Genomic DNA, 22,971 nt, shown 5'->3' on the forward strand with positions numbered 1-22,971 from the left:
GGGCACACCACAGGGCACAGAGGACACCCATGTGGTCGACCTGCCAACCAGCTAAGACACGCCTCCTCTGTAGGTTCCCTCAATAAATTCTGGGTGTAATGACGGGCTTGTCAGCCTCTTCCTTTGGGCTCTTGGCCCCGGGAAACTTTATGAACATTCCTCCGCCCACTACCGATCTCGTTCAACAGCATTTCCCAGCATGCCCTGGGGTGGGGCCTGCCAACCTGTGTTCTAACAAACCCCCCGGGCTGATTCTGAGGAATGCTACCATTTGAGAACCAGGGACTGTACCAAACTCAGCAACGACGTGGAAAGTGACAGACAGGACTTTTACAAAATGTCCCCTGTTTGGTCAAAATGTATGTTGCTCATGCAGATCAACAACGACTTCCCCAAGCCTGAGAAAGATATTGGGCCACATTTCAAAGACAACAGGCACTGGCTCCATGGTTTTGAGCAAATGCTGCAGGGTTTTGTCCCCTGGGCACGTGAGGCTTCCTGCCGGAGGCGGGGTTCTTCCAGATGCATTGGGGAAAGCTACCCAGGGGGTCACGGGGACAGCGACCTGGGGGCTCCCATTTACCTGAGACATCAGGGTGTCGCATGCCGAAGATAAGCCAAATCCCACTGAGATACCAGTGACATTGATAACCTGGGGATAAACGGGAAGGACAGGCCACTCAGAGCCTGAAGGACAGGAAGACAAGTGCCCTGCGCGGCTGGGACCTGCAGGTGCCCGTGTGGACCCTGCAACTCGGCCAGCTCTCATGATGGGCCTGGAGCCCCTGCACACACCCGGGGTGGGAGGACACGGGTAATTAAAGGACGTGCGGACATTTAGGAAAGGAAGGGAAAGTCGAGGTCGGAGGTCATATAACGCAGCCTTCTTCCTGCTTCCCGTCTTAAGCATCTCGCTCCCTACTTTCAGAGGAACACAAGTCCTTCCGAGGGGGAGGGAATGCGGCACAGGGCAGCTGGGCCAAGTCCGCCCGCTCAAGACTCAGCACGGCTCATCACAATGCCCTGAGGGATGCCCTGGCCGGTTGGCTCAATGGCAGAGCGTCGGCCTGGCGTGCGGGGGACCCAGGTTCGATTCCCGGCCAGGGCACACAGGAGAAGCGTCCATTTGCTTCTCCACCCCCCCCCCTCCTTCCTCTCTGTCTCTCTCTTCCCCTCCCGCAGCCAAGGCTCCATTGGAGCAAAGATGGCCCGGGCGCTGGGGATGGCTCCTTGGCCTCTGCCTCAGGCGCTAGAGTGGCTCTGGTGGCGGCAGAGCGAAGCCCCGGAGGGGCAGAGCATCGCCCCCTGGTGGGCAGAGCATCGCCTCTGGTGGGCGTGCCGGGTGGATCCCGGTCGGGCGCATGCGGGAGTCTGTCTGACTGTCTCTCCCCGTTTCCAGCTTCAGGAAAAAAAAAAAACGAAAACAAAAAAAAAAAAACAATGCCCTGAAGGATGCTGGGAGGGCCGGTGGCAAGTCTCTGAGGCCAAGGCTAAGAGCCAGAGGCCTTCCAGACACACTTGTCCTGACCAGGTCAGCAACCAAACCCCAGGGTTCCTAAGGCTCTGGGGAGCCCAGGGCAGCAACCCCCAAATCAGGGGAGTGTCTCAGAGCCTGCAGGTGCCCGTGTGGACCCTGCAACTCGGGAAGCAGGAAGAAAAGCAGGACATCTGATGCCCACCTCGCCTGGACCGGCTCCCTCCACCTGTGGGGGTGGGGGGGGGAGCTGCCCAGGGCAACAGCCCCCAGGGAACCCAGCCTGGAAGCACCAGCTGTTCTGTACTTTCCTGACCACAGAGAATCTACTTCCGGGAGGCTAGCCGAGCGCCTCTCTGTCTCCCCCCAAATTGCCAAACATTAACAATCAAAAAGGATGATTACATCCGGGGGTGTCCAAGCTGCTCCCCGCTCCCCAAAAGTAAGACAACCTGTTTCCACCAGGGGACTAATTCAGAGTTCACAGTGGGCAGCTGGAGGCACCCAGAGGGAGCCAGCAAGCGGGCAGGTGAGTGTGCACCTTGTCGCCTTGGGGGGGGGGGGCAGGAGCAGAAGGGAGGGGGAGGGGGAGGGCTCAGGGCGACAGGAACACGTTCTGGAAGTCACTGAAGCCATCTTTCTAGAACATGCAGGCCAAACCAAACAAGCTGGCAGTGCCCTTTGGCCACAGATTGCAGTGAACCCCTGGCAGAGGTCAATGGCGTAGCTCTGGGGTTTGTGTTGTGTAGTGTGTGTGTGTGTGGGGGGGTCCTGCAACTAAGACACAGAGAGGGTGTGGGATGGGGTGGAGGTGATAGTTTCTTCTGAAGTCAGAGTTGAACCCCTGTTTTCCGATTCCCTGCTCCCAGATGTGAGACCAGGGCTGTGAGCCAGACCGGCATGGATCACAAACGGCCAAGCAAAGATGTCCCTGTGCTCACCCCCCCCCCCCCGAGTGCGGGGACACGTGAAGTTATATAGGGCAAAGGAGAATGAAGGCTGTAACCCTGCCAACACCTTGATTTTAGTTGGCTCAGGGAAACCCATTTCAGACTTCTGACCGCCCCCCCCCAGCCCTGCAAGATAATAATACATTTGCATTGTTACATTGTTTCAAGCTACTGGACTGTGGTCATTCCTAACAAGAGCAAGAGGACACTAATACGGATGGCTTTCATAAACAGCACCGAAGGGTCGGAACCATCCTGCACGTACCGCAATGGCGAGGGTGACCGCGTCCAATTCCAGCTTCCCCAGGTGGCCGCAGAACACCGAGCTTATGAAACTGATCAGAAACACCATCAGCTGGGCCAAGAACTGGGAAGAGACAGAAAACAGAAAGTTACAGACGACCGCCAACCATCACAGTCAGAGGAGAGGTGGGGTTCCCGGCTCCCGGGGCGCCCCACATCTCTGAACCAACAAAGAAGCTGGCTAGTGAGGGAGCTGTCAGCGCTCTCAGGTAAAAAGTGTGATCTCTGGTCGGCTCCTGGGAAATGATTTAAAAAGTTCGTTTGTAATGGCTATCAGATCTCATTTCTGAAAACAGCCTGGCTTCTCCCACCCCCCTCAAAGTGAGAAGCGGGGAGGCAGAGAGATAGACTCCCACATGCACCTGACCAGATCCACCCAGCATGCCCACCAGGGGGCAGTGCTCTGCCCATCTGGGGCGTTGCTCCATTGTAGCTGGAGCCATTCTAGCGCCTGAGGCGGAGGCCATGGAGCCATCCTCAGTGCCGGGGCCAACTTGGCTCCAATGGAACCTTGACTATGAGAGGGGAAGAGAGAGATAGAGAGAAAGGAGAGGGGGAGGGATGGAGAAGCAGATGGGCGCTTCTCCTGTGTGCCCTGGCCGGGAATCGAACCCGGGACTTCCACATGCCAGGCCGACGCTCTACCGCTGAGCCAACCGGCCAGGGCCATCCTAGTTTTTTTAATTTATTTTTCACTTCTAGGTTCTCCTGCCGCAGATCACCGTGTCTATTTTTCTCTGAAATTTTCAGAGCCTGCCTTCTGAGATAAACCACTTGCAATCCGAAACTCATAGTGAGAACTAGAGATACTGAGGCCCCCAATAGCCAGCAAGAAATTCCACACGCAGGCCTGACCCGCGGTGGCGCAGGGTCAACCCCGAATACTGAGGTCGCTGGTTCGAAACCCTGGGCTTGCCTGGTCAAGACACACATGGGAGTTGATGCTTCCTGCTCCTCCCCTTTCTCTCTCTCTCTCTCTCTCTCTCTCTCTCTCTCTCTCTTCTGTAAAATTAATAATAAAGTCTTAAAAAGAAAAGAAATTCCACAGACAGGAGAAACTGAGACAGAAATAAGACCATCCAACTGGAAGGCAGACAGGATCTGGAATCTGGGGGTGAAATATTAACCACTCTTCAGAATACCATTAATCCTCAGATTCTATGAAGCCTCAGATAGGAGAGCAAACTCAGCTTCCGGAACGTTCTTCCTCGCAATTACAGGAGCCACTGCGAACGGCTCGGGAATGCTTTAAGCGGCAGATCTGGACACATCTTATTTCCTTTAGTTAACTGAAAACCACCTCCCACTCCCCACCTTCCCTCACCTCCCCCCCCCAACCCCCTTGCCAGACCCAGGCAGTCCATCTTGGGAAAACCTCTCTCTCTCCTGGGAGGCTCATGCGGTCCGGTCCGGGCTGGTCCGGTCCGAGAGGCGGATTCATCCGACTCCCGCTCCGGGGGTGGGGGGTGGGGGGGAGCGCAGGTGTCTCCGGACAGCCCGCTGGTCCTGCAGCGTGACTCTCGGTCAGTCCTCCGAGGGAAACAGACGCCTCTGTTCCGAGCTCAGACAACACCCCGTCTTTCCGGGGTTCCCTATGACAGCGTCCAGTCCTCACTTCCAGAAGCCCCACAGGCAGCCAACCCTGACGCAGGTCCCACCAGGTCCCCGCCCCGGATGTCTCAGAGGGCAGCCCCACTTTCTGTCCCCGAATCCACATCTGATCTGGGGAGAGAGTTTTCAGTTCCCCCGATGGACCCAGATCTTCATAAAACACGAAAGGCCTACTCCTAACCGGTCGGGGTCGGGGGAGCATAGCTTTCCCACATGGACTTCTAAGCCACCCCCCGGGGTAGACCATGACCCAGGCACGTCTCCCACCGCCACTGTGGTCTCCACAGGGCCTCCTGTTGCCTCGCAGCAGGGATGCTTTTAGAATATGTTGCAAGAGTAAGCCAATATGAAGCAGAGGATGGAGGACCCTGAAAAGCTGAGGGGCCAGGGGTGCAAATAAAAAAGGTGGGTATGAAAGCTCAATTTTGTAGAACCTGAAGCTCAAACCAATGGACCCCTGAGGGTCAGTACGAGGAAATGGGCCCTGATTTAGGTGTTGTCAACTTTTCTTTCTTTCTTTCTTTCTTTCTTTCTTTCTTTCTTTCTTTCTTTCTTTCTTTCTTCCTTTCTTTCCTTTCTTTCCTTTCTTTCCTTTCTTTCCTTTCTTTCCTTTCTTCTCTTTCTTCTCTTTCTTCTCTTTCTTTTCTTTCTCTTTCTCTGAGAGGAGAGGAGATAAGGAGACAGACTCCCACATGCACCCTGACTGGGCTCCACCTGGCAACCCCCATCCAGGGCCAATGCTCGAATCAACAGAGCTATCCTCAGTGCCTGAGGCTGACACTCAGACCAACCAAACTATCCTACGCTCAAATCAACCAAGCCACTGGCTGCAGGAGGGGAAGAGAAAAAAAAAGAGGGGGAAGGGAAGAGAAACAGATGGTCACTTCTTCTGTGTGCCCTGACCGGGGATAGAACCCAGGACGTCCGCATGCCGAGCCAATGCTCTGTCCACTGAGCCACCCGGCCAGGGCCATTGTTAAGCATTCTAACAGATATCCTCTGTGGTTTCATCCAGGGGAGTTTGATGCCTCTTTGACTGAATTTATATATTCAACACTGTAGAGTCTTTCCAGGTAATTGTCCTTTAAGCCTTTTTTTTTTTTTTTTTTTTGTATTTTTCTGAAGCTGGAAACGGGGAGAGACAGTCAGACAGACTCCCGCATGCGCCCGACCGGGATCCACCCGGCATGCCCACCAGGGGAGACACTCTGCCCACCAGGGGGCGATGCTCTGCCCCTCCGGGGCATCGCTCTGCCAAGACCAGAGCCACTCTAGCGCCTGGGGCAGAGGCCAAGGAGCCATCCCCAGCGCCCGGGCCATCTTTGCTCCAATGGAGCCTTGGCTGCGGGAGGGGAAGAGAGAGACAGAGAGGAAGGAGGGGGTGGGGGTGGAGAAGCAAATGGGCACTTCTCCTATGTGCCCTGGCTGGGAATCGAACCCGGGTCCCCCGCATGCCAGGCCGATGCTCTACCGCTGAGCCAACTGGCCAGGGCCTAAGCCTTTTTTTTTTTTAAACTTATGGATTGATTGTAGAGAGATGGAGAGAGGAAGGCAGAGCGAGGGAGAGAGAGAGGGAAGCATTCACTTGTCCCACTGAATCGTGCCTTCATCGTTTGTTTCTCACCTGTGCCGACTGGGAACACCCGGTGGCCTCGTCAATTCGGGACAGCACTCTAGCCGGCCGAGCTAACCAGCCAGGGCTGCCCTTTAAGCCTTTATGCCTGTGAAATCACTGCAACCCGTTATGCCACTGACTCTGCTTTACCCTTTTCCGTGTAACACGGTGTTACCGTGATGCAATGCCCTGTTTCCCCACAGGCCACACATACAAGGCTCTTGTGGCTTCACGGGGAAAAAGGGCTCGGTCTCCCCAGATTTTGATATTACAAATCGTACCGCGCGGAACATCCACCTATTCCCAGTTGGGTGGAGAACGGGCATTTTCCTAGGGTCAGTGCCCAGTCCAAGGGTAGAAATACAGTCAGGTGCCGCACAACGACATGTTGGTTGATAAAGATGATGACTGAGTTAACACCACCTGTTTTCTATCCTCTGCCAGGCTGTGCACGGCCCACGCCCGTGGGGGACAGGCAGGTCCCCCAGCCTTGAGGTTCTTTTTCAGAATCTGACAACTCAGACTGTCAGGCAGTGAGCGAGGCGTCAGTGGCAAAGAGAAGGCGCGGTCAGGACGCCCAGGCTAGGTCCTGTCGGCTACTACCTTCCCTCTCTCACAGACACAGCTTCCGGTTGATGAGTCAATGGTGTATTCGGAACACCCTGGCACGCACGCACTGTCCACCTCACACTTTTCTCTGCGGTGTGCATGAGATGCCCCCTTTCCAGGCCCCCCATAAAGCTCCCCGGGAGAGGGCTGAGTGCTAACACCTTAGCCTGAGTCCTCTTGGGTACTCACGGGTCAGTGTTCAGATGAGAGGCCTGTAAGGGAGACAGGGAACTGGGAGAGAGATCACAGGGAGGAAATCCCAACCAGGCATCCTACCCAATGTGTGGTGGAGCCCTGGAGAGCACAGTACGGGGCACTGAGCTTGGGGCAGAAAAGAGGACGTCTCCTCCTCCCCCTCTCCTTGCCCCTGGGGAGATAGAAAACTCCCAGCAGGTGGTAGGAACAGAAAGGGAGGCCAGGAGGGGCGGAGGGGCTCCGTATACAACCACAATTGGTAAGAGACCAACCACGGGCCAGAACTCCACACCCTCACTGGGTAAAGCAGTCACAGAGAAACACATACAAAAGACAATTTCCAAATTATCTCTCAGTGGTGAAATTTCAGCGGGTTTTCCCTGTCATTGACCTTGGTTTTCTAGTTTTTCTACATGGCATATATATATATAGATAGATAGATAGATAGATAGATATAGATATAGATAGATAGATAGATAGATAGATAGATAAAAATGGCTACTCAGCCATCATTTTTCCTAAGAACAAGGCAGGCCTGAAGGAGGAAGAAGGACTTGCCTACTCAGTGATCCAGCTCAGACTTCCTTTGTTAGCTGGATGCTGACAGGGACCATTGGATGAGGGTGCAGACAGTTTTGAGGAACTGAGGACACTCCCAGCCACAAACAGAAGTGATCTCGCAGCTGCCTTTGCCCAAGGCCCTTTGAGGAATCCCTGTAACCCCTGCCTCATTCTTTCCTCGGGGCTGACACCCTTTGCTGGTCTCAGCCCGTCTGCACCCAGGTGTTTCTTAAAATAAATTTTCCTTGCCCTGGCTGGCTGACTCAGTGGTAGACCATTGGCCTGGCGTGTGGAAGTCCCGAGTTTGATTCCCAGCCAGGGCACACAGGAAAAGCACCCATCTGCTTCTCCACCCTTCCCCCTCTCCTTCCTCTCTGTCTCTCTCTTCCCCTCCCCCAGCCAAGGCTCCACTGTGGCAAAGTTGGCCCCAGGCGCTGAGAACGGCTCCATGGCCTCTGCCTCAGGTGCTAGAATGGCTCCGGTTGCAATGGAGCAACAGCCCAGATGGGCAGAGCATCACCCACTGGTGGGCTTTCTGGGTGGATCCCAGTTGGGCACGTGCGGGAGTCTGTCTGACTGCCTCTCCGCTTCTCACTTCAGAAAAAAAATAATAATAATAATAAATAAAATAAAATTTTCCTTTGGAACACACTAGCCTCGTGTTTTTGATTGGGCCCATGGTTTCTGCCTTTCGTATATTACATTTGTACTTAACAGTCATATACACACGCATGCATACATATATAATAAATATATACGGTGAGGGGCTCACTCAGTCAGTCTAGTGCTCGTACCTGGAGACCAAGCCCGTCCCCTACATCAGGGGAACCAGGTTACTGCAGGAGTCAGCAGAGACAAACTCCCAGGTCCTGGGAGGGCCTGGGCCTCACAAAGCTGACTTGTTTACTTTTATTATTATTTTTTTGTAATATTAGCACCGTATCAGCCTTGCCTAGACCGTTCTCACAATCACTCTGTGAGGGAGTATTGAGCCAAAGCGCAGTTATTATCCTGACGTCTTGGCTGAATGAGCAGAGGGGAGAAGACCACTGGGTTTCCTAACCCATCTTCTGAGATCAAGCAGGGAACCGGCCCCAGGTACGCGATGCCAAACCGTGCGTTCTAATTTTCTTTCCTTTCTTTCTGCGAGAGAGCTCCACAGGCTTCTTCCTGCTGGATGGATTTTCCCTGACATCATTCTTGCCATTGTGCAGACCACAGTGGGTATCCCAAGATCCCACAAACAACAACGGAGTCGCCATGCCAGACGGGCACACTTGCCACCACAGGCCTTGCAGAGGCCAAAAATCTGTCTACCCAGGTCCAAAGGTGTCCTTGTGCCCTAAAATCACTTGGGCTCCTTGTCTGATAATGGCTCTCTCACCCTGTTAACTTGAAAACCACCCCAAATGGCAGAGGAACAGGAATGGAATTCCATTTCTGTGGGTCTTGCGTTTTTTAAAAACCCACATTACTTTAAAATAGATAATAACACCGAAAGAGCCCTAATCTCATGATTTAAAAACAAACAAAAAATCACCTCAACCAAAAACTGTGCACAATAATTGGGTGGGGGTGGGGGGCTGTGGACAGGATGCCCCTTGTTTCCTCGCGTAGCGGTTGGCTCGAGATAAGGAATATTTCGGAGCTCTGAAGACAGGACAGAGGGTGCACCACCCTCCCCAGCCTCTGGATCATTGAGAGACCTCAGCCCCAGGGCTGCTAGTTGTTCAAGTTTGGGTAACTTGCTCGCTTCGCGGGAACACGCACCTAAAGGCAGTCTGAGTCCCTTAAGGCGAGCAGGTCCCCACGCCCCGGAGGCTGCCCACACCCGGCGCTGGCCAGCGGCACCAGCTGCCGCCCGAGGGACGCCCGCCCGGGACGCGCGCGCGCCCGCCCCGAGCTCGCTCCGCTCCACCCCTCCCGAGTAACAGGGGCAACAAGGTCACCGAGCTCCCGACCCGCCGGCACTCACCGCGGGGCCCGCCAGGACCAGGAGCGCTCTCAGCTCCTCTCGGAAGTTGGACAGTGGCCGGCAGCGTGGCGCGCAGCCGCGCTCGGGAGTGTCCTCCCGGCCTCGGGGCCCGGCGCTGGGCCGCGCGGGCGTCTCCATGTGCCCAGCGCGGTGCTGCCGGGACTGCGGAGGCTGCAGCCAGGAGGGCGCAGGGAGGCGGCTCCTCCCAGCGTCCGCCCTGGCCCGCCCCGCCGCGGCCACAGCCGCCCGCCCGCCCGCCTGCTGCGCGGGGCCGGAGGTGCGCGCCAGCTAGTCTGCGCTTCGGGGCGCGTCCCTTGCACCTGTGTGTGGACGCCCGCTGTTCTCGCGGGGGCGCACGGACTCCCAGACTTGGAAGGCAAAGTTTGGAAAAGCTCTGGAAACAAACCCTAGAGCATTGCAGGGGCTGTCCCCGGCCCTGCACCTCCTGGGCGTGGGGTCCCGGGTCTCAAACGTGCGCGGTGTGGAAGGCGTTCGCCATCCGCCTGGCTCCAGCCTGGGGCGCTCCGGACACCGCGGGCTTTGGTGGTGGCCGTCCACCAGTCTGCAGGCTGCCTCCAGGACCTACCTTGAGCACATGCTTTGAACTGGGTTTGGAATTTGACCATCGGCTTCTCTACCCCTCCTTCTCCCACCAGCTGTTTCATTAAAGAAAACCCACATTTCGGCGGTGGACCGTTCCATGTTAGTTCGCTGGTTTTCTTGGGTGTTTCTCCCTTAGCGTGATGTGAGGCACAAGAGCCTGTGAGCATCCGCAAAGGTGGGTTCAGGGGACAGCTGCCGCGTTCTACCCAGGAGAGCACGGGCAACTTGCCCGCCTCCTAGGACCTCAGTTTTCTCACATGTAAATTCAAAATAGTATTACATCACCGGCGGTGATGAGGAGTGAGTGAGATTGTGTAGGTCAGGGGTAGTCAACCTTTTTATACCTACCGCCCACTTCTGTATCTCTGTTAGTAGTAAAATTTTCTAACCGCCCACCGATTCCACAGTCATGGTGATTTATAAAGTAGGAAAGTAACTTTATTTGATAAAATTTATAAAGCAGAGTTACAGCAAGTTAAAGCATATAATAATAATTACTTATCAAGTACTTTATGTCAGATTTTCACTAAGTTTGGCAGAATAAATCTTTATAAAACAACTTACTATAGTTAAATCTATCTTTTTTAAAATTTACTTATTCATTTTTAAAGAGGAGAGAGAGAGAAAGTGGGGAGGAGCTGGAAGCATCAACTCCCATACGTGCCTTGACCAGGCAAGCCCAGGGTTTTGAACCGGCAACCTCGGCGTTTGCAGGTTGACGCTTTATCCACTGCGCCACCACAGGTCGGGTTAAATCTATCTTTTTATTTATACTTTGGTTGCTGTGCTACCGCCCACCACGAAAGCTGGAGTGCTCCCTAGTGGGCGTAGGGACCAGATGGACCACCACTGGTAGGTGAACCACACGCCCGCCCTCATTCCCAGGAACACAATGGTTACCTAACCATTGATAGTTACCAGGACAAGGATGACTTCTGCAACGGTAAAAAATTCCTTCCGTTGTAAATGACCCAACTCGAGCAAAGAAAAATGAAACGTGTGAATTTGGGGGCTTACATTCTCAGGAAGTTTGGGTTCAGGAATTTTAACACAAAGTCACTAAAGTGCTCTCCTTCCCCCCTCCCCACCACCCTCTTCTTCCCCCCCTCCCCCCGCTATTTTTTATTCTCTCCTTAGTGCTGTTCTTTCTCTGTAAGCAGCTCTCCTTGCCTGCTCAGGGCAGGGTGGCCTCCAGTACAGAGGTTCAGAATGAGTCACCCCAAGATGTGCCTCCGAGATATGCCAATGACTTTGCACTAAAGAACCCCACCTGCAGAGAGTGGAGAGATTAGGGGCAGTTGGAAAGATACTAAACCACGGCGGTGGAAGAATGGGGGGTCGCTGCCGGCATTCCCACAGTTGGACAGTCTCCCACTCTCAGCATAGAGACAGGGACAGTCTCCCACTCTCAGCATAGAGACAGGGAGAAACAAAGTGTGACTCCCCCCAACTCCCTGAGCCTCCTTCCCTCTCCTCGTGGGGAATGGAGAGTTCTGCATTCCCACAGCTAGTTCTGCAGGGCCACTCTCTCCCCTAAAGAATGGGGGTGCTCTGTGTCCGGTCCCCTGGTTTATTGAGACATGGTGAGGAGCACCCAGAGACCTGAGCTCACCACTGCTAGAGCCACAAAGCCCACACAACACACCCCACCCATCACCCCAACTGCAGCCCTGCCTCTGTCATCCCGACAGCAGCGTCCCAGCTCAGCGGAGGTCAGCCCAGAAATTCCACAGAACTGAAACTAGTCATTCAGCGCCACCTACTGGAAAAAAAACCAAATAACCAGAAAACCTCTCCCCAGTTCAACAATTTTTTTCTTTTGAATTTTATTTCTTTTTGCTTTTTTATTTTTTTTCTGTGCAGGTGTGTTGTTTGCTTTTGATTATTTTTGTTATTGTTGTTGTTCTTTTTTTTTTGTATTTTTCTGAAGTTGGAAATGGGGAGGCAGTCAGACAGACTCCCGCATGCACCCGACAGAGATCCACCCGGCATGCCCACCAGGGGGCAATGCTCTGCCCATCTGGGGCGTCACTCTGCCGCCATCAGAGCCATTCTAGCGCCTGAGGTGAAGACCATGGAGCCATCCTCAGCGCCCGGGCCAACTTTGCTCCAATGGAGCCTTGTCTGAGGGAGGGGAAGAGAGAGACAGAGAGGAAGGAGAGGGGGAGGGGTGGAGAAGCAGATGGGCGCTTTTCCTGTGTGCCCTGACCGGGAATCAAACCCAGGACTCCTGCACGCCAGGGCAATGCTCTACCACTGAGCCAACCGGCCAGGGCCTGTTATTGTTGTTCTTTATTCCTCGTGGGTTTTCTCTTTTTATTTTTTAACATTTCTATTTTTATTGTGTCTTTATTTTTTATTGTTCGTAGTTGTTTTCTTGCTTGATTTCTTAATAATGCCACTCTCAAATGCCTTCAAGGCAGAAGAAAACTAATGCCATGGCCACCCAAGAAAGCGACATAGATCAGAAAGAAAATGAAATCTCCAGAAAGCAATGGAAACCTGGGAGTTAAATAATAAAGAATTCAAAAATGGAAGTTCCAAAAATAATGAGATGAGGGAAAACACTGATAGGCAATTTAAGGAGCTCAGAAAAACAAATTAATGAACAAAATGGGTACTTCACCAAGGAGAATGAAATTTTAAAAACAGAGATGAAGAGCTCCATACATGAACTGAAAAACGAGCTAACGAGGTTAGTTCATAGAACAGGCCAGGAAGAGGAGAGAGTCTGTGACGTCACAGACAGGCAGCTGGAGATGTTCCAGAGAGAAGTTCAGAAAGACTGACACGTTAATAAAAGAGAGAGCTCTGAGAGATCTGCCTGGATCCATCAGAGGAGCAATATAAGAATAATGGGCATATCAGAAGAAGAGATGGAGAAGAGAATGGAGAATCTATTCAAAAAATAATTAATGAGGCTGACCTGTGGTGGCGCAGTGGATAAAGCATCGACCTGGAATGCTGAGGTCGCCGGTTCAAAACCCTGGGATTACCTGGTCAAGGCACATATGGGAGTTGATGCTTCCAGCTCCTCCCCCTTGTCTCTCTCTTCTCTCTCTCTCTCCCTCTCTCTCTCCTCTCTAAAATGAATAAATAAAATAAAAATTAAAAAAATTAAAAATAAATAAATAAAATTAAATTAAAAAAAAAAAACCCTGGGATTACCTGGTCAAGGCACATAGGGGAGTTGATGCTTCCTGCTCCTCCCCTCTTCTCTCTCTCTCTCTCTCTCTCCTCCTTATCTCCTCTCTAAAATGAATAAAGTCTTAAAAAAAAAGAAAAAAAAGAAAAATAATTAATGAGAACTTCCCAATCCTATGGAAAGAGATCCTCGAATTCAAGAAGCAAACAGAATGCCAAGTTACCTCAACCCAGATAAGCCTTCTCCAAAGCACATTATACCCAAACTGTCAAAAATCAATAACAAAGAATCTGAGCAGGTGGTAGCACAGTGGATAGAGTGTTGGCCTGGGACACAGAGGACCCAAGTTCAAAACCCTGAGGTCACCAGTTTGAGCGCAGGGTTACTGGCTTGAACGTGGGATCATAAACATGATCCCATGGTGGCTGGCTTGAGCCCAAAGGTGACTGGCTTGAAGCTCAAGGTGACTGGCTTGAGCAAGGGGTCACTGGGTTGGCTGGAGCCCCCCGGTCAAGGCACATAGGAGAGAGAAATCAACCTATGACCAGACCACCCTGAACGTGCCCGTTCTGTCTGATCTCAGAAGCTAAGCAGAGTCGGGCCTGGTTAGTATTTGGATGGGAGAGAGCAATCAATGAACAACTGAATGTCGCAACTACAAGTTGATGCTTCTCATCTCTCTCCCTGTCTGTCCCTGTCTGTCCCCTCTCTTCTCTCACTTAAAAATATTTAAAGTAATAAAAAAAAATCAATGACAAAGAAAAAATCCTCAAGGCAGCTAGGGAAAAAAAAGAATGCAACATATAAGTTATCATCAGACTTCTCAGTAGAAACTCTACAAGTCAGAAGAGAGTAAACCAACACATTCAAAGTACTGAAAGAGAGGAATACCAGCCAAGAATACTATATCGATCAAAGTTATCCTTCAGATATGAAGGAGAAATAAAAACTTTTCCAGCCTGACCTGTGGTGGCGCAGTGGATAAAGCGTCCACTTGGAAATGCTGAGGTTGCCGGTTCAAAACCCTGGGCTTGCCTGGTCAAGGCACATATGGGAGTTGATGCTTCCTGCTCCTCCCCTCATCTCTCTCTGTCTCTCCTCTCTCTCTCTCTCTCTGTCTCTCCCTCTCCTCTCTAAAATGAATAAATAAAAAATTAAAAAAAAAAAACTTTTCCAGACATACAGAAGCTGAGAAAACCCTCACTGCTAGAAATATTATTCAAGGCGGGATATTCTAGCAGATACAAAGAACAAAACAAAACTACAAGTAAAAGCTCCAACAAGGTTACAATACGAACAAGGATAATCTATGACAACAATAACATAAAAGGGGAGTGGATAAAGATCTGACAATCCCACCTGACCAGGCAGTGGTGCAGTGGATAGAGTGTTGGACTGGGATACGGAGGACCCAGGTTCGAGACCCCGAGGTCGCCAGCTTGAGCACAGGCTCATCTGGTTTAAGCAAAGCTCACCAGCTTGGACCCAAGGTCACTGGCTCAAGCAAGGGGTAACTCGGTCTGCTGAAGGTCCGCGGTCAAGGCACATATGAGAAAGTAATCAATGAACAACTAAGGTGTCGCAACGAGAAACTGATGATTGATGCCTCTCATCTCTCTGTGTTCCTGTCTGTCTGTCCCTGTCTATCCCTCTCTCTGACTCCCTCTCTGTCCCTGTAAAATAAATAAATAAATAAATAAATAAATAAGATCTGATGATCCTTCTATATGTCAGACTTGGAGGAAGTCAAATTGTTGTTTCCAGTAACAATCCAGTGAAGATATAAAATGGAGTCACTGTGGTCAAATTACTAAATTGTTAAAATCAAGTGGGTGACCTGACTGGTGGTGGCACAGTGGATAGAGAGTCCAAGGCATGACCACCCACCATGACCTGAGCAGTTAGGGATTTATGATTTATTACAGCACCCCTTTTTTTGTCCACACTACAAAAACTTTTAAACTTTTCCTTTCTCCTTTGTAACAGTTGCTATTTCCTAGTTGTGTTTATGGTTTGTAAACCCTTAGACCTTTGAGTAAATCTTTATCATTTGTTTCTAGTTAAAGCTTCCTGACTCTTTTGAACTGAGTCGACACCAGAAAACCTAACAATAGCCCTGTATGGCCAGATATCCTGCCCTGGTCGGGGAGCTCAGTTTGTCGGAGCATTGTCCTGATGCATCAGGGTTGTGGGTCACACGCCATAACGTCTTCTTTTTTTTGTTTTTTTGTTTGTTTTTATTTTTTTATTTTTCTGAAGTTGGAAACAGGGAGGCAGTCAGACAGACTCCCACATGAGCCCAACCAGGATCTACCCGGCACGCCCACCAGGGGGCGATGCTCTGCCCATCCGGGGAGTCATTCTGCCACAACCAGAGCCGTTCTAGCGCCTGAGGCAGAGGCCATGGAGCCATCCTCAGCACCCGGGCCAACTTTGCTCCAATGGAGCCTTGGCTGCGGGAGGGGAAGAGAGAGACAGAGAGGAAAGAGAGGGGGAGGGGTGGAGAAGCAGATGGACGCTTCTCCTGTGTGCCCTGGCCGGGAATCGAACCCGGGACTTCTGCACGCCAGTCCAACGCTCTACCACTGAGCCAACGGGCCAGGGCCATGTCTTCTTTCTGTTAGACTCAAAGCAGTAAGTACAGCCCACACTCAAGGGAAAGAGAATTAGGCATCATCTTTTGAAGGAGTGGCAGTGTGGGTGTGCCCTGCTTGGGTGGGCCAGCCAGTAAAGAGAAGTCCCTGCCCATTGAGGGAGCAGTTCGATCCCTGGTCGGGGCACATAAGAGAAGCAATCAATGAGCGCACAACTAAATGGAACAACTAAGTGGAATAAAGAGTTGATGCTTTTCTCTCGCTCTCTTGCTCTCTCTCTCTCTCAAATCAATGAGGAAAAAACTTTTTTAAAAGAATCTGTGGATAGCCTGACCTGTGGTGGCGCAGTGGATAAAGCGTCGACCTGGAATGCTGAGTTCGCCGGTTCAAAACCCTGGGCTCGCCTGGTCAAGGCACATATGGGAGTTGATGCTTCCTGTTCTCTCTCTGTCTCTCCCTCTCTCTCTCTCCTCTCTCTCTCTAATAAAAATGAATAAATAAATTAAAAAAAAAAGAAAAGAATCTGTGGATATATTTTGAACCACCAAAATATTTCATTTCATTAATCCTTTTTTCAGCTCTGTCTTATCTGCTGTTTAGTGTAACTATTGTTTCTAATTTCAAATATTAAATATTTCATTTCCAAATATATATATATATTAGTTCTTTAAAACATACTTGGTCATTTGTATTGTCTCTTGTTCTGTGGTCAATTTTTTAGTCCTCTTTTTTTACTTTTAAAAGACGAAATAGGTAACTGTGACTTCTGTAACTGGAAATCCCCATATCTGAAGTCTGTGGATCTGATTTTGCTGGTTCTTATTCGTAAATTCTTCTTTATCAATTTATTTTCTTTTAAAATATCTTATGAGCCACATTTTTTTTTTTTTTTTTTTGGTATTTTTCCGAAGCTGGAAACGGGGAGGCAGTCAGACAGACTCCTGCATGCACCTGACCGGGATCCACCCGGCATGCCCACCAGGGGGCAATGCTCTGCCCATCTGGGGCGTCGCTCTGCCACAATCAAAGTCATTCTAGTGCCTGAGGCAGAGGCCACAGAGCTATCCTCAGCGCCCGGGCCAACTTTGCTCCAGTGGAGCCTTGGCTGCGGGAGGGGACGAGAGAGACAGAGAAGAAGGAGAGGGGGAGGGGTGGAGAAGCAGATGGGTGCTTCTCCTGTGTGCCCTGGCCGGGAATCGAACCTGGGACTCCTGCACGCCAGGCCGACGCTCTACCACTGAGCCAACCGGCCAGGGCCTATGAGCCACATTTTGATTTGGACAATTTATTTTCTTTTGAAAACCAGAAGGCCTGTTTTGAGGATGTGTTTCTTTCAGAGAGAATTTAACTCTGCTTCTACTGGCATATTGTAGGTCCTTCTAACCTAGGAAATTATAAATTAATTTTCTGACTTGGAGGTTTTGGAGTTATCTATGTAGTGTGAATCCCAAACTGAAACCCATATTTCAAAATATCAGATTACATGAACCCTCTAACCAGATTCAATGAGTATTAACATTTTGAAAATGTTCATTTAAAAACAAACGAACGAACAAACTAAAAACCGTAAAATCATTGCATGGTCCATGGTGGTGCAGTGGATAAAGCATCAAATTCAAACACTGAGGTCGCTGGTTCGAAACCCTGGGCTTTCCTGGTCAAGGCACATATGGGAGTTGATGCTTCCTGCTCCTCCCCCTTCTTGCACTCTCTCTCTCTATCATCTCTAAAATTAAGGTGACCAATCGTCCTCCTTTAAGGAGGACAGTCCTTCTTTTGTAAGTTCTGTCCTCCCTCAAAAACTGTCCTCCTATATGTCCTCTTTTTTGATATTGGAAGACTCATCTGTACATGTGCGTATTCGATCGATGCAGCGTGGATCCATTGTGTGTGATGTGACGTATTTGTATCTAAATAAGCACTTTTTTCTTACAGTTATTATTAAAAATTAATAGGCATGTAAGCATAATTACAATATAAAATATTACAAATATTTTTCTTATGCATTGATCATATTATAATGTATTATTGTTGCAATGAATAAAATGTTTCTTTTATTTACGATATTGTTTCCTTCCATTTATTTTTTGTCCTTTTCATTGTAAAAAAGTTAGTCACCTTACTAAAATGAATACATAAAAATAAAGCATTGTAAGTTGTTCATATCCCTTTTTCTGCATGCCCCAGAGGTAGCCATATTCCAGAGTTATGTATAATTCCCACTCATAGCTTTAATATGGATATAGGTACAGTATGTGTTTAATTTTATGTACCTTGCTTTTTTTTCCTATACATTCCTTTGCTGGTGAGTAGGCAGAGCTTGTTGTTTTGTTTAAACTATTAACAAACAATATTGACGTGAATGTCTAGGCCTTATGGATGTGGCTACATCCATAGAGCTTTTGAGAGGGGGGACATTCCAGGCGAGGAAAGACCATCAGAAGGAACGTCTGAGGCGGAGAGGGAACAGAGACCCTCAAGGTACGGAGGGAGGAGGAGACATGCCAATCACACCAGTCATTCTTGGGCTTTCCAGGGGTGAATTAAATTACCCAGAAGGTAGAAGTGAGTATGGTTTGGGGGGGGCGGGAGGGGGGAACCCTGCGGGTAGCTGGGCAACCCGAGGGGGCCACCCCAGAATGAGCAAGGGTGGGCAGGGGACTCCGTCCACGCTCCCTCCGGGGGTCACCCTGTGGCTTGCCGACGTCTGTCCGTCGCCAGAAGGAACCTCTTCCTCTCGCAGTTGCAAAGAAGTTGATAAAATCCTCTATTCGTGATGAATGAAAAAGAAGAGTTGGAGGAGGTGGGGGTGGGGTGGGGGAGGAGATTCCGGCCTGTTGGAAGAACAACGCATTTTTCAGGAGGCGCAATTTCTCTCTCGTGGCTTTTATACTCCGTCCCACACCTTGGTCAAGCGCGGGGAGGGGCTGGAGGTTTTAAAAAAAGAAGCCGAATATGTGACCCCGACGTGACTTGAACACGCAACCTTCTGATCTGGAGTCAGACGCGCTACCATTGCGCCACGAGGTCCCTGCGAGCCGGTGACTCTGCATTATTAAAGGCCTCGCTGTCTGCGCCGCCGGGGGACTCGCGGAAGAGATGCCGTCCCCGCGGAATGAACGCCGTGCACGGGGCCAGGGGGAAGGGGCGCCCGCGCCGCCTCCTCCGGGGTTGTGGGGACAGGAAGGAGAGCTTCTGGAGCATCCGAGCCCGAGCGCGGCGGCGCGCGAGCGAGCGGAGCCACCACCGGGCGGAGACGCGGGGCGACACGGGGGTGGGGCGGGGGTGGCGGAGGGAGGAGGGGAGAGGAGGGCACGCGCCCCGGGAGGAACGGGAGGCAGTTCCCGGGGGAGACCGGGAGGAGGGGTGCCCGGGTCCCGCGGGGGGCGGGACTTGCCGGGTCCCCCGCCCCCTTCCCCCCCATTCTTGACAAGGAGCTGTCACCGCCGCGAGGAGCATCGGAGAACAGCGAGCCAGGTGGCGGGTGGCGGACACGCTGGGCCGGAGCTCCTTCCTCCTGGGCACCCCCTGCGGTGGGCAACTCCCCACAGCAGGACGAGGGGCTGGATAAACAAGCTTGGGGAACGCAACCCTTTTATTATTTTTAAATTATAAAAGTAAACTTTTTTTTTTTTTTTTTTCTGAAAGTAAGAATGGTATCTGAAAGAAAATTTATAAGTCATTGAAAAATTCACCATCCGGAGATAACACTGACAATATTTTTATGTGCGGTGTGTGGTTTTTTTGTTTTGTTTTCTTGCAGATTTTTATTCACTATATACCGGGTGGGGCAAAAATATGTTTCCATTTGTGAGTACAGTAAACAGAAGGGTTTATCCTTGTATGATTATTTATTTATTATTGTATTTTTTCCATACAAACAACTAACCCTATTTTTGCTCCACCTTGTATATTATATATTCCAGATATTTGTTTTGAATCTTCAACTGACAAATAGCACACGTACAAAAAAATATTCCGGAAATTTTTTTTAATTTTGGGGGGTACAGGTTATTCGTGAATTTTTCAAAGTGCACATTCCTGTGGGTTCCGCGCCCAGATCAAGAGAGAGTATCCGTATCCCCCTTCCAGTCACTTCAGACTCCTGACTGAGATGAGGTTCTTTTATACATAATGTTCATTGTCTCACTTGTTGTTATATTGTCTCCATGATTTAATATTTTTCCCCCTAGCCTGACCAGGCGGTGGCGCAGTGGATAGAGCGTCGGACTGGGATGCAGAGGACCCAGGTTCGAGACCCCGAGGTCGCCAGCTTGAGCGTGGGCTCATCTGGTTTGAGCAAAAGTCTACCAGCTTGAACCCAAGGTCGCTGGGTCCAACAAGGGGTTACTCCGTCTGCTGAAGGCCCGCGGTCAAGGCACATATGAGAAAGCAATCAATGAAAGGTGTTGCAAGCGCAATGAAAAACTAATGATTGATGCTTCTCATCTCTCTCTGTTCCTGTCTGTCTGTCCCTGTCTATCCCTCGCTCTGACTCACTCTCTGTCTCTGTAATAAATAAATAAATACTTAAAAAAATACTTTAATAATATTTTTCCCCCTAGCATAATTTTAAAGGGTGCATTGCTCACCTCGTAGGAGTCTTACCTTCCTGCTTTGGGACAGTACTTTTTCCTTTTTTATTAAATAAAACTACTGCTAACGGATGATCCTTGGTGCCCATTCAACCTGAATCGCCAATTTGGGGGTACCCCGAAGAAGGAAATTTTATTCCGTGCAGAGTTCAGCTATCATACAGCACTATTGTAAGACATCGCAACACTGTTTCAATTATGAAATAGCACGGGTGCAAGTCACTCGTGGGGTGCCCTGTGAGCCACACGAGAGCTGCCTTGTACAGAGAAAACTCCCCGCTGCTGGTCCCTGTCTGGTGCATCCTCAGGCAAATGAAGACTCCGAATTCTCACAGTCTGATTGGTCTAAAAAGCACTTTCCTGATTGGTCTGGACAGGAACTGCTCTGATTGGTTGGTAAAGATGCTAAAGAAGAAATAGCTGCTCATCTCCGATTGGATGGAGAAAGCCTCAGGCCTATTGGTCGGAACTTAATTCCAGGAACTTTTCTCCGCCCCGCCCCCCCCACCCACCCACCCCAGGAACTTCCTTTTTAAGGAGGTTGCCTTCCACCCTAAGCAGGGCTTGAGTGAGAGACTGTTGTGTAGCAGTAATTGCTGGGCTCTATTTATAAGTATGAGCCCAGTTAGGCACTAGGAGCGCTTCTCAACAGGCACATTCATTCTCAGAGTTAACACTATGAAACAAGTGAATAAATGAGCTCTTAAATTTAAAAAAAGCAATTAAATAAGAAAGACAAACCACTAGCCTAGTCTGTGTAAGAACCTGCAAGTGTGGATCTTAATTTAACAAATACAACACTCACAGAGCCTGATGTTCCTAAGAGAAGGAAAGATCTAGAATGGGCTCCAGTCTTTGTAGAAGGAGAAGAGGAACTGTGTCTGGTGCATAAAACAGTGGGGCTGTGGAGAGGGCTGTCTCACCACACTCATTACAATGGGGCAATGCTGACAGTGGTTGAATTTCATTCTTTTGCATGTGACTCTTGTTTTCCCAACACCAATCATTAAAGAAGTTTCCTTCCTCTATTGTATTTTGTTGGCTCCTTTATCATAAATCAGTTGTCCATATATCTACTGCTCACCAAAATGAGGGGATATTTCAAAGCTTCATATTCATTTTGAAATGTCCCCTAATTTTTGTGAGCCGTGATATGTATTTGTGGGTTTATTTCTGGACTCCCAATTCTGTTCTGTTTATTCTCTGTGTTTCTTTTTCTGACCATACCATATTGTTTGGTTACCACAGTTTGGTAGACCAGTTTGAAATCAGGTGGTATGATTTTACAAATACCTCTGGCTTTGCTCTTCCCCCCCACCCCCCGCACCCCACACAAGGGCTGCTTTGGATATCTGGGGTCTTTGTGGTTCCAGAAAAATATTAGGATTTTTTGTTGTTGTTGTTTTACTTACGTTTTTTAAAAATGCTACTGGGAGTTTGTTAGGGATTGTACTGAATCTGTAGGTGGCTTTGGGGTAGTATGTACTTTCAAACCATGTTAATTCTTCCAATCCATGAGCACGGAATATCTTTCCATGTCTTTCTGTCTTCTTTTTATCTTTTCTTTATGTCTTCTTCAGTTGCTTTTAGCAATGTCATAATTTTCGATGTATGGGTCTCCCACCTCCTTGGGTAAACTTATTCCTAGGTATTTTATCTTATTTTTGTGTGTGTGCTTGAAATGGAATTGTTTTCTTCATTTCTCCTTTTGATAGTTCATTGTTAGTGTATAAAAGTGCAACAGATTTTTGTATATTGATTTTGTAGCCTGCAACTTTACTGTGTTTATTTATCTTTTTGAATCTTTTTTTTAGTGGATTCTTTGGGGTTTTTTACATAGAAAATTATGTCATTTTCAAATAGTTAGTTTTATTTTTTCATTCCCAATTTGAATGACTTTTATTTCCTTTTCTCGCCGACTGCTGTGGCTAAGACTTCCAATGCTATCTTGAATAAAAATGGTGAGAGTGGGCATTCTTGTCTTTCCCTGATCTTTTTTTTTTTTTTTAATTTATTTATTTATTTATTCATTCATTTTAGAGAGGAGAGGGCGAGACAGAGGGAGAGAGAGAGAGAGAGAAGGGGGGAGGAGCTGGAAGTATCAACTCCCATATGTGCCTTGACCAGGCAAGCCCAGGGTTTCGAACCGGTAAGCTCAGCATTTCCAGGTCAACACTTTATCCACTGCGCCACCACAGGTCAGGCTCCCTGACCTTAGAGGGAAACTTTTTGTGTGTTTTTTTTACCTCTGAGTATGATGTTAGTTACAGGTTTGTCATATAAGGCCTTTATGATGTTAAAGTGATTTCCTTCTATACCCATTTTATTGAGAATTTAAAAAATCTTAAATGGATTTGAATCTTCTCAAATGTTTCTTCTGCATCTATTGGGATGATCATATGATTTTGATTATTTTGTTAAGACGATGGTATATCATGTTGATTGATTTCCAGGTATTGAACTATCTTTGCATACCTGAAATAAATCCTACTTTATCATGGTGTATCACCCTTTTCATGTATTGTTGTATTCAGTTTGCTAATATTTTGTTGAGGATTTTTGCATCTATGTTCACCAGATATATCGGCTTGCAAGTTTCTTTTTTGTGTTGTCTTCATCAGCTTTGGTATCAGGATAATGTTGGCCTCATAAAATAAATGAAGAAATATTCTCCCCTCTTCAGTTTTTTGGAAGAGTTTGAGAAAATAGGTTTTAAATATTCTTTGAATGTTCTGTAGAAT

The 22,971-nt window shown here is 49.2% G+C and overlaps 1 protein-coding gene and 1 non-coding gene across 3 annotated transcripts in view; both read right to left on the reverse strand.

The window, feature by feature from the left end:
- SLC47A1 (solute carrier family 47 member 1) overlaps positions 1-9,493 on the reverse strand; it is a 43,601-nt gene extending 34,108 nt beyond the window's left edge. For both annotated transcript variants that reach the window (XM_066264384.1, XM_066264383.1), the window contains exons 1-3: positions 9,294-9,493; positions 2,690-2,791; positions 584-652 (exon numbers count right to left, since the gene is read on the reverse strand). In XM_066264384.1, coding sequence (XP_066120481.1) covers positions 584-652; positions 2,690-2,791; positions 9,294-9,431 — 309 coding nt within the window. In that variant the 5' untranslated portion in view covers positions 9,432-9,493. The remainder of the gene's footprint in view (positions 1-583; positions 653-2,689; positions 2,792-9,293) is intronic.
- A 9,100-nt stretch (positions 9,494-18,593) lies between these two features.
- Positions 18,594-18,665, reverse strand: TRNAW-CCA (transfer RNA tryptophan (anticodon CCA)). Its single transcript has one exon. It is a non-coding gene; the product is annotated as a tRNA-Trp (tRNA).
- Between the last annotated feature and the right edge of the window lie 4,306 nt (positions 18,666-22,971).

The sequence above is a fragment of the Saccopteryx bilineata genome, chromosome 2, assembly GCF_036850765.1.
Source record: "Saccopteryx bilineata isolate mSacBil1 chromosome 2, mSacBil1_pri_phased_curated, whole genome shotgun sequence".
NCBI lineage: Eukaryota > Metazoa > Chordata > Mammalia > Chiroptera > Emballonuridae > Saccopteryx > Saccopteryx bilineata.